We start from the raw sequence: 18,420 nt of genomic DNA, 5'->3' as shown, positions 1-18,420 counted from the left end.
CAGATTTCTGTATGGGTGTTTAACAATGTTCAAACAAAGAAGACACCTTTTAGAAAACGTTCTGTACCTTGCTTGGTCTTTAATTAGATTGTGTTGATATAAGTCAACAAGTGTCTTTTGAGCACCAAACTGTGGTAGATACAAAATTAGAAGTTAGAGCAAAAATTCCACATTAGATTATAGACTTTTAAAACTAAAATTTGGGATGGTAACATTTTATTTAAACTATACCTTTGTTTATATTTATCTTTTAAATATTGTTTAGTATAATTTTATGAACTTTTATTAAGTGACCTTATACACATGGGAAAAAGGTAAGTGTTTTTACCTTTTTCTTGGTACTATTATTTTTGACAACTTAGAATGTCTAATTCTACATAGTCAGTAAGTTGTTAAATGAGAATTAGAACTCAGGTTCTTTGAACCCTCTGCAGTTTTTTTTTTTTCATCACATTTTCCAAGTCAGGATTCTTTTGCCATGTTCTCTTCTTTAAAAAAAATTCTTGAAGTTGAAACTAATTGTTTCAACTTATCTTCACAAGACGTTTTAGTGCCTTCAGTTGAGTAGAACTTTAGAACTGAAAGCAATCTTAGATTCAGGCTTTTGTATGTGGGAATTTGATTTGGGCCAGAGCTGACATTGCATATAAATGGAGAAGAGAACTTTTTATCAGTAAATGGTACTGGGACAGTTTGTTGTTTGTTTGGGCAAAAAAATAAAAAAAATAATTAGACCCCTACCTCAAACCATACACAAAAATCAATTCCAGATAGATTAATGTGAAAGTCAAAACTGTAAAACTGTTAGAAGGTAACTAACGTAGGATAAAACCTTTATGACCTTAGAGTAGGGAACGGTTTTAAAATAAGATATAAAAAGCAGAAACTGTAAAAGAAAGATTGAAAAAAAGCCAATTACATTAAAATTAAGAACCGTTGCTGATCAAAAGACACTATAATGAAAACGAAAAATACAACAGGGAGAAGATACTTAAAACACATATAATTGACAAAGGAATGATATCCAGAATTTATAGCAAATGCTTTCAGTCAATGAGAAGAAGATAATCCAATAGAAAAACGGGCTGAAGATTTGAGTGGCACATTGCAGAAATGGAAACCTGACTGGCTAGTAAACATGAAAAGCAGGTGCTCAGCCTTCTTATTAGATGGAGAAATAAATGAAACCACAATGAGATACGATTCCACACCCAACAGATTGGCAAAAATGAAAAGTCTAACAATTTCAAGTGTTGGAGGAGCAGTAGAACAAGTGGAATAGTTATGAGCTGTGGCTGGGAGCTTAGATGGTGCAGCCACTTTGGAAAATAGCTTGACGCTATTTCCTAAAGATGAAGGCTTGTATTCCCTGCAAGCAGACCTCACGCACACACAGGTACCAATAGATATGTACAAGAGCCTGAAGAGCAAAATTGTTTATGTGATAGCAAAACACTAGAAGCAACATAAATTTCCACCAACAGTAAAATCAATAAATATATTGTGATATATTAATTTAATGAAATGTAGTACAACAGTGAAGATGCATTACTGTGAAAGCTGAAAAAGCATGGATCAAAATCAGGAACATAATACTGAATGATGAAAGCAAGCATTGGAAGAATATTACAGTGTGGCTTCATTTATGTAAGATGAAAAATCCTACAAAGTAAACAATACATTCAGGGTCATAAACATAGGTGGTGAAACCATAAAGAAAATCAAGGAAGTGATAAACACAAAAATCAGGATAATTACATCTGAGGAAACTGAGAAGAGAGTGGTTAGGTAAAGACTCATTGGTAACATCAAAGGTAATGGTAATATTCTTAAACTGGGTGGTGGGTCCACACATAATATCTTACATGTATTATGTCTCTAAAAAATTATTATGGAATATTTATAACATCAAAAAAGGGTAAAGAATAGTACAGTATATTGCAGTTATTTCTGTAATGCCAAACTACCAAACATTGGAAGACATTAAAAATGATTTTTTAAGGAAATGTGCAGTTCTAGTACTAGAATTTGATTGCTCTTTTAGAAAAATATTTAATTGGGTTTTGAATTTTATTCCAAGAATTACGAAATTCACTTTATATTAGTTGAAGGAAAGCTGCTTCTTGGACTTAGTGATATACGTATGGGTTCTTTGCTTTATGTAATGCTTGATTTCTTGTTTATATTAATATAGTTTCAATAAAATACCTATCCCCTTGAAATAGATTTATTTATTTAATCAGCATCTTATTGTAGCTGCACCTTCAAGGTGCAATTTAGAGAAGTTTAGAGGAATTCTAACACTGACTTTGTTAATGGAAGTTTAAGATTAGAAATAATGAGTATGAGATGGACAGATGACTTCCAGTTTATTCATTTTATCATGTGTGCTAAATATCACTTATTCTCTGTTCTAGTCAATCACAAATTATTTGATCTGCTAAAGCAAATTATATATACAACTGTAATAAAGTGTTGAGAGAGAAGTTTTAGTTTAAAAAACTTTGTAAAATTATATAAATAAATATAGCAGGTATTTTGTTTTGATGATCCCTTCTGTATGCTGTATATTCCACTTTATGTTTAAGTAATTAAATGTTTTTTTGCTTTCCCTCAAATTAGAAATCTAAGTAAATAAAAAAGTAGCTTTGACAATGATAGATGAATGCAATTAGGGGAGTAACTAATTTGGACTTTTAAATTGGATGAATTTGTCTTTTTTTCCTGCTCTAATATTTCCCTTTAGAAAAGCCTCTAGCTCTTAGCAGTTCTTGGAAATAGTGCATGAGGAGATAATATTAGCTCATGGGGAGATGATGCTAGCTTTTTCGTGTGTCGTTTAAATTTGATGTACAGTCTGGTATCAGCAGGGAGAAGATGCATTCTGAAGGCAAAATGATGATGTTCTTTGTAAATGACTGTATCACCAGTGGTTAGTTATGTCATCAGGGTGAATTTATAGCTGTCAGTGCTTTTTTTCTTTTTTTTTTTGCGGTACTCGGGCCTCTCACTGTTGTGGCCTCTCCCGTTGCAGAGCACAGGCTCCGTACGTGCAGGCTCAGTGGCCGTGGCTCACGGGCCCAGCCGCTCTGCGGCATGTGGGATCTTCCCGGACCGGGGCATGCACCCATGTCCCCTGCATCGGCAGGCGGACTCTCAACCACTGTGCCACCAGGGAAGCCCTGTCAATGCTTTTATTTCATTTTAATAAAAACTTACTCTTTGGTTCTTGGATGATTGAGAGAGTAGTTCTAAACTGTGTATAAATTGCAAAAGATATGTATTTTTTGCCATTTGGTATTGATTCTCAAAATATGCAGCTTTGGGTGATTGTACCTTTTCTATTGCACAATGAAATTTTTGAGTTGTGATTGTTTTGCTTCCCATGAAATTATGGGTGCACTTGTAAAATAGCTATAAAATACTAAAATAGCTTTTCCACAACTCATTTTGTTTTTAAAAAAAATGCTTTCCAAATTAAAAAAACACAAAATAAGAGGAGCGCTTTTTTTCAGTATACATCAATCTTTGTTTAATATTCAATGATAATTCCAATAGAAAGCTATAGAAAATTGATTTGTATTTTAGTTCTAGTCCTTCAGGGATAATGCATCCTTTGCACCATTTCTTTTTTTTTTTTAACGTCTTTATTGGCGTATAATTGCTTTACAATGGTGTGTTAATTTCTGCTATATAAAAAACTGAATCAGTTATACATATACATATGTCCTCATATCTCTTCCCTCTTGCATCTCCCTCCCTCCCACCCTCCCTGTCCCTCCCCTCTAGGTGGTCACAAAGCAACGAGCTGATCTCCCTGTACTATGCGGCTGCTTCCCACTAGCTATCTATTTTACGTTTGGTAGTGTATATATGTCCATGCCACACTCTCACTTTGTCCTAGCTTACCCTTCCCCCTCCCTGTATCCTCAAGTCCATTCTCTAGTAGTTCTGCATCTTTATTCCCGTCTTGCCCTTAGGTTCTTCTGACCACTTTTTTTCTTTTTTTTTTGATTCCTTATATATGTATTAGCGTATGGTATTTGTTTTTCTCTTTCTGACTTACTTCACTCTGTATGACAGATTCTAGATCCATCCACCTCACTACAGATAACTCAGTTTCGTTCCTTTTTATGGCTGAGTAATATTCCATTGTAGATATGTGCCACATCTTCTTTATCCATTCATCTGTTGATGGAGACTTAAGTTGCTTCCATGTCCTGGCTATTGTAAATAGAGCTGCAGTGAACATTGTGGTACATGACTCTTTTTGAATAGAGGCAGAAAATGTTGTGTCTGTCTTCTCCTTTTTTATAAATATTGATAAATTTTTGTCATTTTATAACTTTTAAGAAACAACCTTTTGGACTTCTTGTATGTGTGGCTTTTTAGTTGGAGTGTATATTGTTTGATATAGATTTTTTTAAAAAGCTTACTCAATGAGTAATAGTTATTTAGATGTGAGTTTTAGGAGCGAACATCAGATTTCTTGGTATGTCATTTTTGCTCTTAGTTCTGGGATCTCCTGTATGAACATTTTTAGGAAAAGAAAAAGATGATCACGGACCACACAGATTGGTCCACTTTCTTTGTGGATGATTTGCTAAATGCCTAATATTTAACCACCTATCATTTAAATATTAAGTGCTTTCAGCTGAGGAAAAAATACTCAAACTGACTGTTTTCTTGACTTTGGGTTTGTGATGTGTTTTTAAAGAAACATAATCATTTTCCTTTCTTAAGTATTTTACCTTTTCTTCTCTTACAATTTTATGCCTTTGTATTGAACATCTTAGCTTTTATAAACTTAGGACTATATCATTATTTAATATTGTTTAGAGATTCATTTGAATCTTTAAAATACTCATGAATAAGAACATGGTCTTCTCTTAGCTTATAAGCAGGAAACCTCATTTAGAGAATATTCAGGGATCAGGCACAAGATATCTATATTCCTGTTTTGACTCTTGTCCTTCCTGCTACCCACCATTCCTCACGGGTGACCATGGCATATACCCGAGGAAGGGGAGGCTTCACTTTAAAGGCTGAGGAGTAACAGGGAACATTTCCAAGCCCAGCAACATGCAAAAACACTCAAAAGCTCTAGCCATATGCCAGAGAACCACATTGAGAGATAAATTAGGGGTGGCTGATAACATAATGAAAGGTTTCTAAACATTACATTTCAGTTATAACTTAAAAAAAAATCAAACATTCACAGCTCTTTTTAGGAATATGATGTTGCATAAATTGCACTGCATCTCCAATGTTATGCCATCTTGTTTATAAAATTTTATATTAGTTTATAAAATGACTGATAAATGAAATAATTGCCTACCAAATTTATATAGCCTCTGTTTTTAACTTCTACTTCTACCCTTTCTCTCCAAATTTTATTTTACTGCTTTCTTTTAACACAGACTTAAAGGAAATAGAAATGTTTCCAATTGCAGAAACACCTAGGAAGGACTTAACCAGATCCTCATGAATTTTAATTGCCAGAACTGGATAGACTATATTCATTGCAGCTTTCAGAATTGTCTTTTTTTTCTTTTTCTTTAATTTGAGCATGTAGGTAACAGTGCTAATTTTCCTGGCAGCTTTTGCTTTAACATTCCCTATTCTGTATTAGTCTCACCGGCCTGCCCCAGGCCTTGGTTAAATGTACTGTTTAGATGGTTTAGCGTCTAAAATGTAGTCATTTTCTTTCCTAATTTAGCTAAGTAGTTTTTGGTTCCTTTCCCCAAATTCCATAATTCTGTGGTTAATTTAAAAGTATATTATCATATGCTCTTGGATTAGAAGAATCAGTATTGTGAAAATGACTATACTACCCAAAGCAATCTACAGATTCAATGCAATCCCTACCAAGTTACCAATGGCATTTTTTACGGAACTAGACCAAAAAATCTTAAAATTTGTATGGAGACCCAAAAGACCCTGAATAGCCAAAGCGGTCTTGAGGGAAAAAAACGGAGCTGGAGGAATCAGACTCCCTGACTTCAGACTATACTATAAAACTACAGTAATCAAGACAATATGGTACTGGCACAAAAACAGAAACATAGATCAATGGAACAAGATAGAAAGCCCAGAGATAAACCCATGCACCTATGGTCAATTAATCTATGACAAAGGAGGCAAGGACATACAATGGAGAAGACAGTCTCTTCAGTAAGTGGTGCTGGGAAAACTGGACAGCTACATGTAAAAGAATGAAATTAGAACACTCCCTAACACCATACACAAAAATAAACTCAAAATGGATTAGAGACCTAAATGTAAGACCAGACACTATAAAACTCTTAGAGGAAAACATAGGAAGAACACTCTTTGACATAAATCACAGCAAGATCTTTTTTCATCCACCTCCTAGAGTAATGGAAATAAAAACAAAAATAAACAAATGGGACCTAATGAAACTTAAAAGCTTTTGCACAGCAAAGGAAATCATAAACAAGACGAAAAGACAACCCTCCGAATGGGAGAAAATATTTGCAAATGAATCAACGGACAAAGGATTAATCTCCAAAATATGTAAACAGCTCATGGAGCTCAATATTAAAAAAACAAACAACCCAATCCAAAAATGGGCAGAAGACCTAAATAGACATTTCTCCAAAGAAGACATACAGATGGCCAAGAAGCACATGAAAAGCTGCTCAACATCACAAATTATTAGAGAAATGCAAACCAAAACTACAATGAGGTATCACCTCACACCAGTTAGAATAGGCATCATCAGAAAAATCTACAAACAACAAATGCTGGAGAGGATGTGGAGAAAAGGGAACCCTCCTGCACGGTTGGTGGGAATGTAAATTGATACAGCCACTATGGAGAACAGTATAGAGGTTCCTTAAAAAACTAAAAATAGAATTACCACATGACCCAGCAATCCCACTACTGGGCATATACCCAGAGAAAACCATAATTCAAAAAGACACATGCAGGGCTTCCCTGGTGGCGCAGTGGTTGAGAGTCCGCCTGCTGATGCAGGGGACACGGGTTCGTGCCCTGGTCTGGGACAATCCCACGTGCCGCGGAGCGGCTGGGCCCGTGAGCCATGGCCACTAAGCCTGCACGTCTGGAGCCTGTGCTCCGCAATGGGAGAGGCCACAACAGTGAGAGGCCTGCATACCACACACACACAAAAAAAGACACATGTACCCCAATGTTCATTGCAGCACTATTTACAATAGCCAGGTCGTGGAAGCAACCTAACTGCCCATCAACAGATGAATGGATAATGAAGATGTGGTACATATATACAATGGCATATTACTCAGCCGTAAAAAGGAACAAATTGGGTCATTTGTTGAGACGTGGATGGATCTAGAGATTGTCATACAGAGTGAAGTAAGTCAGAAAGAGAAAAACGAATATCGTATATTAACGCACATATGTGGAACCTAGAAAAATGGTACAGATGAAGTGGTTTGCAGGACAGAAATTGAGACACAGATGTAGAGAACAAACGTACGGACACCAAGGGGGGAAAGCGGCGGGTGGTGGGGGTGGTGGTGTGATGAATTGGGTGATTGGGATTGACATGTATACACCAATGTGCATAAAATGGATGACTAATAAGAACCTTCTGTATAAAAAAATATATATTATTCAAGTCATCAAATGAAAATAAATAAGTAAATAATTTTTTAAAAAAAGTATATTATGGTATTTGATCAGAAGAAGTCATGTGAAGTGACAACTAAAGTTACTTTTGTGATTTTCTTGGGATTTTGAAAGCCAGTAAGCTCAGGTGCCGAGTTGCGTGCTTCCAGTAGCTTTATAGCAGATGAAAGTGGATTCTGTTTGAAATTTAGTTTACCTAATTGTACCAATTATAATTTTAAAAAATCATTTAATATGACATCTTATAGAGAATGCAGTCAAACAGTTTTAGGGGTGACTCTATTTAAGTGATTCAACAGGTAGCATTTATATTAAGTACATTAGACTTCAAGCCTCACTTCTTATGGTACACTATTTGGAACCGTTCCTGAGATTATTCACTAATGATTGACAGTTGAACTATCATTGATTCTTCCTGCTGCTAGAGGCTTCTGTAGTCATTTTAATCATAGACTGTTAGAACTGTGTTAGGTAGTTATCTGCACCCATGGACCTTGGAGTCTAGTGGTGATTTATCAGATGACTATCTTTGAACTGATAGGGACTGGTTCCAATAGTTCAAGCAGAAAGGTGGGGTGGGATAAGACATTACTGAGGCTGTAGTAAACAAAAGAGCATTTTTGAGTAGGTCTCAATGATTGGATCAAAGATTGTGTGTATAGGGTGAAGATTTTGGTGTATGAAGGTGAGAGATGAGGTTGCAAACCACTGTAGCTTTATGAAGAGCCTTCACTGCTATGCTTTGCTTATATTGGAGAAGCATCAGAGGCCTTATGTAGGGAAATGTAAAAAAAAAACTTAGGAAGCAGTGAAGTAAAGGAAATCAGGGAGACTTGATATGATGTTAGCACAAGCAAGAAACGCAAGCAGTGGGTAAGAGCTTGAACTAGGGCAGTGACTGCAAATGCTAAAGAGAGATGGACTTCAGAGGTAAATGATCTGGGGCTTGACATGTGAATGGAATGAAAGAATGTTGTAGATGTTCAGTAAAAGTTTGTGGATATTTTGGTGTGTTTTAATATATAATTGAAACTAAATCAGAATATCTTGTATTTACACTTGAAATACCCTATTCTTTTCCCATAGAAATAGGCATTTTAAGAAATAAAAACAAATGAAAAATAAATTATAATGCAAAGTAATCTACCTAACTTAACAACATTATTTGCTTCATGTTTTATAGCAATATTCTAGACTTGTTTATATCTTACTTAGTTTATATTCCATAAATGATTAAGATTTTTAAAAAATGAAAGTAACTATATTTAATAAAAAATTTTAACCAAGTTTCCCAATGAAAAGAAAATTTTTGAGGGGTAAAAAGAAAAAAAAATACTGATGCATTTCTAGAATTTCAAAATACATTAAAAAGAGGACTATTATAAGCTTCCTTAATTTTTCCATAATGAATATTTTTTACAGTAGGAACAGAAGTTTTTACCTACTGAATTTATACTCATTTCTAGTCTGTTCAAACTCAGGGTGAATAAAACGTATCTTAACACCTATAGATATATTAAATGGTTGGGATCAGAAAAGGTTTTGATGTGTGAAAATTTAGTTGCATCTCAAGATACTTTAATGAAGTATAAATAGAAAAACTGAGAATGTTTGGCATATGTCCAATCTCAGGGTGACATTTACCTTGCTATAAATGGAGAGATGGTTGATGTCTCTAGAAAAAAATGTCATTTATACTGATGAAGTAGACAGATGAATGGGTGGTAGGGGGAGTTGCTCAATGTAAAATTCTTTTAAAAAACTGAAGATCTGCATTAATGTGGATTGCTTTGGTATATGCTAAAGCTTATTAAAAGACCCAGTGGTTTAGATGACAAGAAGGCTATTCTGGAGATGGTTAAATTCAGCTTGATTTTAGTTAGAATTTTTAAGATGCCTTTCAATAGGTGTTAATTATGGAGGCAGCTCTCATTATCTTTGCTAACGTGAGGTAATCAGTGGAAACATAATTCAAAATAGGGGATATTGTAATAGTTTTGACATTGAGATATATTTACCTCTTGCAATTTGAATATGGATGATGATCTTCAGAGGGGAATTTCATTTAAACAAAATAAGAAGATTCCTCTGTGAGGAGTAAAGAAAAAAGGTATGTTGTTTGCTTGAGAAATTTGATCAAGAATTTCCTTCCCATAGTTTCTCATTTTTTAATCATAGTAAGAAATTATTAGGGGAAAATAAGCAGAAGAGAATTTTCAATAGATTAGTGAATTTTGGATATCAAAATTGGGGGACTCAGTTTCCATACTGATAATTATTTTTCATGTTTCTCTTTCCAATGTCCAGTCATCTCTCAAACAAAATAGAAGTATCTTTTAACCAGTTAATTGATAAATTTGCTTTTTTCTTTGATTCCTAGAGAAATGGGAGGTATGTTACAACTATTTTTTTATGTTTAGATAATAATTATGATACTTAGAAGTGCCAGATTTATTAGACTTTTAAGTGTAAGTTTATACTTAGAATTGTTTTGACACAAATTTTGAATCAGTTCGTATTTAGTTGTAGTTTTAACTAGTCATGATTTTAAGTTACTACATCACTGTATTCTTTTTCTTTAATTTGTTAGATACATACAAATCCGTGCTTTTATCAGTCTTCTGAGAAGAGCCAGCTCTTACCATTGAAGACAAATCTATGGCACTGGTTGAATCCTGGAGATAGTTTCTCTTTATTAGTTGACAAATACATTTTTCGTGTTTTGTCTACACATTCTGAAACGGAAGTGGAATGTACTTTAAGGTAAGATTGCCTGATGAAATGCAATTAAGTAATGGTATTTGTAATCTAATTCCTCAGTCATCCACAAAAGCTTCAGTAGACACCACTCTAGAATTCAACTAAATTGGCGATAGGTCTTACATGGTGAGTGTGTGTGTGTGTGTGTGTGTGTGTGTGTGTGTGTTTTTCTAGAAAACATTAGATTTTGGAAACTTATGCTTCAATAGTGATTGCTTCCATATGTTGTATCTTTTACCATTGTGTTTAGAATATATTTCGCATCTAACAATAACCAGGATAGTTAATTTGAAACTGACTACATTTTCTTAATCTTTTTTTTTAGTTTTTAAAATTTTCTTAAGGTATTAACCTCTGTTTTAGATTATGCTTGTATAACTCTTATTTCTTATAAAAATAACAGAAAATATAGAATAGGGAAATGGATGAAATGAGGTTACAATAAATAGCTGATGTAAAATTGAAATTAATACACTAGTTTTGTTGAGGCAGTCATTAGCAGATTATTCCCCTTTGTTTTAGTTTTTAAATTATAGAATACTTAAACTGGACCTATAGAAGTAGATGGACAAAATTATATAGAGTGTGTTCTTTGACGGCACTGGTATTAAATTTAAAAATCAATAAAAATACAATATCTAGGAAAATCTTCAAGTGTTTTGAAATTAAACAGCACATACCTAGGTAACCTCTGGAACCCAGAGAAAAGGGCAATTAGAAAACATTTTGAACAGAATAATACTGAAAACATAACAAAAACATTTGTGAAATATATCTAAAGTAGTCCTTTGAGGGAAATTTATATTAAATGCCTATATTAGAAGAGAAGAAAGAGGTAAAACTGATGCCCTTTGCTTCTATTTTAAGAAGATAGACAAACAGGAGTAAATTAATCCCAAAATAGACAGAAAAAAGGAAACAATAAGAAGAATAGGACTAGAAATCAATGAAATAGAACATAGACAAATAACAAAGAAGATCAACAAAGCCTAAAGTTAGTTTTCTGAAAAGACTAATAAAATTGATAAAATTGACAAGGCTTACCAAGAAAAAGAAGCTGGAAAACACAAATTATCAGTATCAGGAATGGGAGAGGCAATATCACTACTGATCCTGCAGACCTTAAAAGAATAATGAAGAAATAATTACGTAAAACTTTATGCCAGTAAAACTGATAGCCTAAATGAATGGATGCGTTCCTTGAAAAACACAATTTACCAAAACTGATACAGGAAGAAACAGAAAATCTGATGAATCCTATGTCCATTAAAGAAACTGAGTTCCCGATTTAAGAATTTCCTGCAAGGAACTTCACTAGTGATTTCTCTTAAACTTACAAGGTACAAATAATACCAATATTATACTTTTTTCTCCAAAATAGAAGAGAGTACACTTCCCCACTCATTTTATGAAGCTTCCATAATCCTGATACCAAAATCAGACAAGAACATTACAAGAAAAGTAAATACAAACCCACATTCCTTAAAACAAAATATTTAGAAGTCAAACCCAGCAATGTGTGAAATAGATTTTAATACACTATGACCAAGTGAAATTTGTCTGAGAAATGCAAGGTGAATTTATCATATATATAAAAAAAAAAACCAATCAGTGAAATTCACTATAACAGATTAAAGAACTGTCATTCCAGTAGATGCCTAAAAACAATTGTGACAAAAATTTAATACCTGTTAAAAAAACCTTAGAGAAAACTAGGAAAAGAAGGAAATTTCCTTCCTATAAAAAAATACTTAGTAGTGAGGTATTGAAAAGTTCTCTCCCTACAGTTGGGAACAAAACAAAGATATCCATTTGCACAACTTCTATTCCATGTTGACTGGAGGTCCTAACCAGTCCAGTAAAGCAAGAAAAAGAAATAAAGTGCATCATACTGGAAAGAAAGAAGCAAAACTGTCTTTATTTGCAGATGACATGATTGTCTATTTAGAAAATCCTGAGGAAGCAAGGCATAAAACAATACCTACTGTATAGTTACATTTATATTGCGTTCTATTATAAGAAAACTAATCTATCAATGTTTATTTCTGGAGGATTGACTAGGAAGGGGGGCCACAAGGGAGCTTTTTGGGGGTGCTGGATATATTCTCTGTCGTTTTAAAAATTATAGTTGATTTATAATATTATATTAGTTTCAGGTGTACAGCATAGTGATTCAGTATTTTTATAGATTATACTCCGTTTAAAGTTATTACTGAGAGATGGCTGTAATTCCCTGTGCTGTACAATATATCCTTTCGCTTATCCATTTTATTCACAGTAGTTTTTATCTCTTAATCCCATAACACTATCTTGCTCATCCTCCCTTCCCTCTCCCTAGTGGTATACACTAGTTTGTTTTCTATATCTGTGAGTCTCTTTCTGTTTTGCTATATACGTTCATTTGTTGTATTTTTTAGATTCCACATATAAGTGATAACGTACAGTATTTGTCTTTCCCTGTCTGACTTATTTCACTAATGTAAAACTCTCTAGGTCCCTGCATATTGTTGCAAATGGCAGAATTTTATTCTTTTTTATGGATGAGTAATATTCCATTGTGTGTGTGTGTGTGTGTGTGTATGTGTGTGTATGTGTGTGTGTGTGTGTGTGTGTGTGTGTATATATATATATATGTATGTATGTATGTATGTATGTATGTATCTTTGTATAACAACAGGCCATTCATCTGTTGATGGGCACTTGGGCTTCCATATCTTGGCTGTTGTAAATAGTGCTGCTATGAACATCAGGGTGCATGTATCTTTTCGAATTAGTGTTTTTGTTTTTCTAGGATATGTAGCCAGGAGTGGGATTGCTGGATCATATGGTAGTTCTATTTTTAGTTGTTTGAGGAACCTCTGTAGTGTTTTCCATAGTGGCTGCACCAATTTATAGTCTTAAACAGTGCACAAGGGTTCCCTTTTCTCCACATCCTCACCAACACTTGTTATTTGTACACGTTTTGAAGATAGCCATTCTGACAGGTGTGAAGTGATATCTCATGGTGTTTTGATTTGCATTTCTCTAATAATTAGTGATGTTAAGCAACTTTTCATGTTCCTGTTAGTAATCTGTATGTTTTCTTTGGAAAAATGCCTATTTAAGTCTTCTGCCCACGTTTTGATCGGGTTGTTTGGCACATGGCTACACGGAGTTGCAAGGAAAGCTGGGCAATGTAATCTCCAGCTAGGTGGATAGCCATTGTTAAAGGTGCTTATAGATCAGTGCCATTACAACTTTGCTGACTGTTATGCAAATAATGTCCACTTAGCCTCTGATAGTTAAATGCTAACCACCTGGCCTCTGCAATTCTAGAATGCTGTCATCTCCATTGATGCTAAAGAGCCTTGTTCTTGGCAGCCTCTCCTACCATCAACATTGACCTATAGAGGCAGTTACCATTGAGCTCTTCAACACTGCCTCACTAGTATATAGCTTAGTGTTCTGGGCCCTTCTGGGGAACATGGTCAGGTGGGGGATTCTCTAGTCTCATGTAATAAGTCCATTTTAGCATGCCCACCTCTTAGAGCCTATTGACCCCCTTTTCAGTATCATGCCAGGGCATTCTCTATTTCTACCCTATTTACTGTAAACATATTCTTTTTCCAAGCATGAACAAGCCATTTCAGCTGTATATTACGACTGGCTTCAGGTGTCCTTGCCAGTACCTTAAATCCCAGGTTGCAGGACAGGTTGCAGTGTTTTTTTTTCCAGTTTTATTCTGCATCCCCTGTTTTAGCATCTTCAAGATCTATTCTTGGGCATGGTCTTCTGGTTTCTGTCAGTACATATTAACCAGGTCCTGTAGCTCTTTAGTAAATATTTGCTTTCCTGTTGAAGTAGGGACAGTACTTTTCTAGTCAGGTAATGATGAGTTGACCTTGGTTATTGGAATAGAAGCCACGAGGGGTGGGAGGGCAGGTCTTGAGGAAGGCAAGTATCATCATGACACGTATACCATTAGGAGGCAGCTGCCTGGTCTCCAGACAAAGAAAGGCTGCTATCCTCTAGCAAGGGGGAGTGAACCATGTCTTAGACTGTGGAAGTATTGAAGTATACTTTAGACATTTTTTGATACCATTGGGATTCTCATATATTTTAGAACTAGCTCCATTTTGTAGTGTCTACCTCATAAAAACACCGTTGTACTGTTGTGTAAGATTTACACGTATGAACTTTTTAATCTTCACAACCATCTTTATAAGGAATAGGTACTGTTAAAATCCCTATATTACAGATTAGGAAACTGAGACGCAGAAGGTTTGAGACTTGCCCAAGGTCTCATAGCTAATATGTGACAGAGAATTCAAATACAAGCTGACTAGGACTATAGCTCTTACTGACTTTCCTGACTGTATAAGAAAGCTTACTATAGCAGTCATTCTAATAGTGAAGACACTTGGGGAGTGGCTAAATAAATTTGGTGTAGTTTTAAAATGGAGTGAAAGTGAATGAACTAGAGAGAGCTCCAGGTTAAAATGTGGATAAATCTCCACAATGTAATGTTGAGGAAAAAAAACCCAAAAAGATTACATATATATAAAGCATACACCGTTTGTATATAGATATATATTACATATTATACCTGTGTATTATGGATTATTTGGATTACTTCATGAATAATATATACATTATGTGTATATATATATACACAAGTAATGGATATATACATATAGTAGTAAAAGTATAAGGACATGCATGTGAATAATAAAATCAGAATAATTTTCCTTCAAAGAAGGGATGAGAGGGAGAGGAACAAGATTGAGACTGGACACAGAGGAAGCTTTGATTGTATTTATAATTAATCTGGAGCAAATGTGACAAAATGTTTCTATTTGGGTGGTGGATACAGAAGTATTTATATTAATAGATAGGTAGATAGAATACATACATTATATTTTCTCTATATTTCTACATGTTGAAATATTTTTAAATTTGAATAAGAACAGAAAAGAAAACCTATGTGCTTTGTGTCAGTTGTAAGGACCCCTGATATCATTGTAAATTTTTTCTTCCAACCAGTTATGAATTTAAGAAAGAGATTTGAACAACAAAACAACTGTACAAAAGCTTGTCATTTCTTTAGGTTCTCACTTCACTCATGTCAACATGCTTTTCATGTAGTGTTTACATTCTGTATAATAAATCCCATTCATAATGAACTCAATGAGAGCATATGGGTCCATATATATCAGCTCTAGTGTGTTCATTTTTCACTCTTTTCTGTATATGTTTCTATGAAATTATTCTGTGAGAAGTACTAAAATCCATACTTTTTTGAGAAGTCAAAGTAAGAAAGCCAAAAAAAAGTTTTAGATTTTAGCTAATTAAATTTTGACATATTTCATATAGAAGGACCAACATTAATTTTGCATTCCTATTGCTTCCCCAGTAGTGGGTGCTTAGCAGGCATTGGCTTCTTGAATACATGAATGAAATATTGTATAACATTTTCTTTATCTGAATTTCATTGCTGATAAGGAAGTATAACATTCTCTCTCTCGAGGGATTATTTTCTTTAAAACACTGTTGAGGAAAGGAAAGTAAATCTTTTGTACCAAATTACATTTTTCTTTCAAATTGTTAAAGTTCTTAATACTTAGATTCCATATAAATAGCTAATTTTAATCACTTTAATTTTGGACAGGACAAAACAATAAAATGTTGATGAAAATCCCATTGTAATATGAAAGTGTGCATGTTTACAATTCATTTATAATTATTTTAAAACTTACTTTTAGATCCAGCTCGTACATATTAGCAGTACATTTTGTATTAAAGACAAAATATATAACTTATATTTAAATATAACTTGGAATATATCTTTAAGAGTTAAGAATAACTTAATTGCCAAAACAGTCTTTAAAAAGAAGAAAAGAGTTGGAAGATTCACACTTCATAATTTCAAAACCTGCTACAAAGCTACAGTAATCAAGACAGTGTAGTACTGGTGTGAAGAAAGACATACAGGTCAGTGGAATACAGTTGAGGGTCCAGATATAAACCCTTACACTATGGCCAATTAATTTTCTACAAGAGTGCCAAAACATTTAAATGGAGAAAAGAGTAGCCTTCTCAATAAGTGGTGCTGGGACAAATGCAAAAGAATGAAGTTAGACTCCTACCTCACAACATAGAAAAACTAAACTTAAAATGCACCAGAGACCTAATATAAGAGCTAAAACTATGAAATGCTTAGAAAAAAACACAAGTATAAATTTTTGTGACCTTGGATTAGGCAATGATTTCTTAGATAGAAGAACAAAAACACAAGCAAACAAAATAGATAAATTGGACTTCATCACAGTTAAAAACTTCTGTGCTTCTAAGGATACCATCAAGGAAGTGAAAAGACAACCCACAGAAGGAGAGGAAACATTTGCAAGTCATGTATCTGATAGGGGACTTCTATCTGGAATATGTAAACAACTTTTACAGCACAGTAATAAAAAGACAACCCAATTTCAAGATGCATACTAAATTTGAGTAGACATTTCTTCAGGGAAAATACCCGACTGGCCAATAAGCACATGAAAAGATGCTCAACGTGAAATGCTAATCAGAGCCACAATGAGATACCATTTCACGTTCAGTAGGGTAGCTATGGTAAAAAAGACATAATAACAAGTGTTGATGAGGTTGTGGAGAGATTGGAACTCTTATGCTTTGGTAGTGGGTTGTAAAGTGTTACTGCCTGTTTGGAACACATTCTGGCAGTTTCTCAAAATTTTAAACGCAGAATTACATGTGACACAGCAATTGCACTCCTAGGAATGTACCCAAAAGAATTGAAAACATCTGTATACAAACAACTTGTATGATTCCATCTATATGAAGTTTCAGAAAATGTAAATCTATAGAGACAGAAAGTAGATTAGCAGTTGCTGGGGCTGGAGAAGAGAATGGGAAGTGACTGCTGATGCATATGGGATTTCTTTTTGAGGTGATGAATATGTTCCAAAATTAGATATTGGTGATCATTGTACAACTTTGGAATATACTAAAACTACTGAATTTTATACTTTAACAGCATGAATTTCATGATTATGTGAATTATGTCTTGATAGCTATTACCAAAGAAAAGGGTAACTCATTTACCTTTGTTATATTGTATTTAGATTAAATTCCAAGTTCTTATTTTTTAACAATTCTGATTACACTGTATTATAAATCTGTGATAGTTGATTGCTTGAGGAAGTATTTGAAGATAATATAAGAATATGTCCATATCACAGTGACAATATTTATATTTAAATAAAAGTATAAGAGAATAATTTGCACTTTGACCTATTTGAAGCTAAATGTTGGAATTTTGTTCTGGGATAGGATTTTTTTTGTTGTTATATTTATTCTTGGTAAATATTAATAAAAATTCCCTATGGCTATAGGATGTGTGTGTATTAGTCTTGAATTTATGCCAGAATAGAAAAACTAGAAATGGAATGGATGATGTTGCTTAATTTGTAACACTGTAAGTTGTAAAAAACCATTGCATTTCTCTGGAGTGTTTCTTAATATTTTTCAAATTAAATATTAAGAAAATTTGAGGAAAAAAATCAGAATTTGGAAGCACACCTGTGTGTTGTGAGTAAAATGGATTTGAATATTGTGATGGGAGTGCAATTTCATGCAATCATACATTTTCAACTCTGAGTCCCCAGTGCCTGGCACAGTGTCTGACACACCCTAGGTATTTAAAAAATATTTATTGAATGAACTAAAACAGTGGTGTTGCAGGGAAATTTAGTCTAAGTAAGTTGTTCTCTTTTGACTGATTCCTGCCATGAATTTGAGTCTGCCTTTGAAGGAGGTTATTCCTATAAGATACACTAAAACAAATAAAACAAGCCATTAATTATTCTTTTCTCAGCTAGACAAAGTTTTTTAATGTTAGTGTTTACTGAGGAACATTTTACCAATAGTAAAATTCACCCCTTTTAAATGTATAATTCAATGCACTTTGACAAATTTGTGTAGTCATGTAAGTACCACCACAGTGAGATATAGAACATTTTCATTTCCCCA

General features: G+C 33.9%; 1 protein-coding gene across 2 annotated transcripts in view; it reads left to right on the top strand.

Annotated features, from left to right (window-relative positions):
- APLF (aprataxin and PNKP like factor) overlaps positions 1-18,420 on the top strand; it is an 84,099-nt gene that overhangs the window by 15,726 nt on the left and 49,953 nt on the right. For both annotated transcript variants that reach the window (XM_060026460.1, XM_060026461.1), the window contains exon 3: positions 10,226-10,398. In XM_060026460.1, coding sequence (XP_059882443.1) covers positions 10,226-10,398 — 173 coding nt within the window. The remainder of the gene's footprint in view (positions 1-10,225; positions 10,399-18,420) is intronic.

This window comes from Delphinus delphis, chromosome 12, assembly GCF_949987515.2.
Source record: "Delphinus delphis chromosome 12, mDelDel1.2, whole genome shotgun sequence".
Taxonomy (NCBI): domain Eukaryota; kingdom Metazoa; phylum Chordata; class Mammalia; order Artiodactyla; family Delphinidae; genus Delphinus; species Delphinus delphis.
This window is presented reverse-complemented; position numbering and strand designations above follow the sequence as displayed.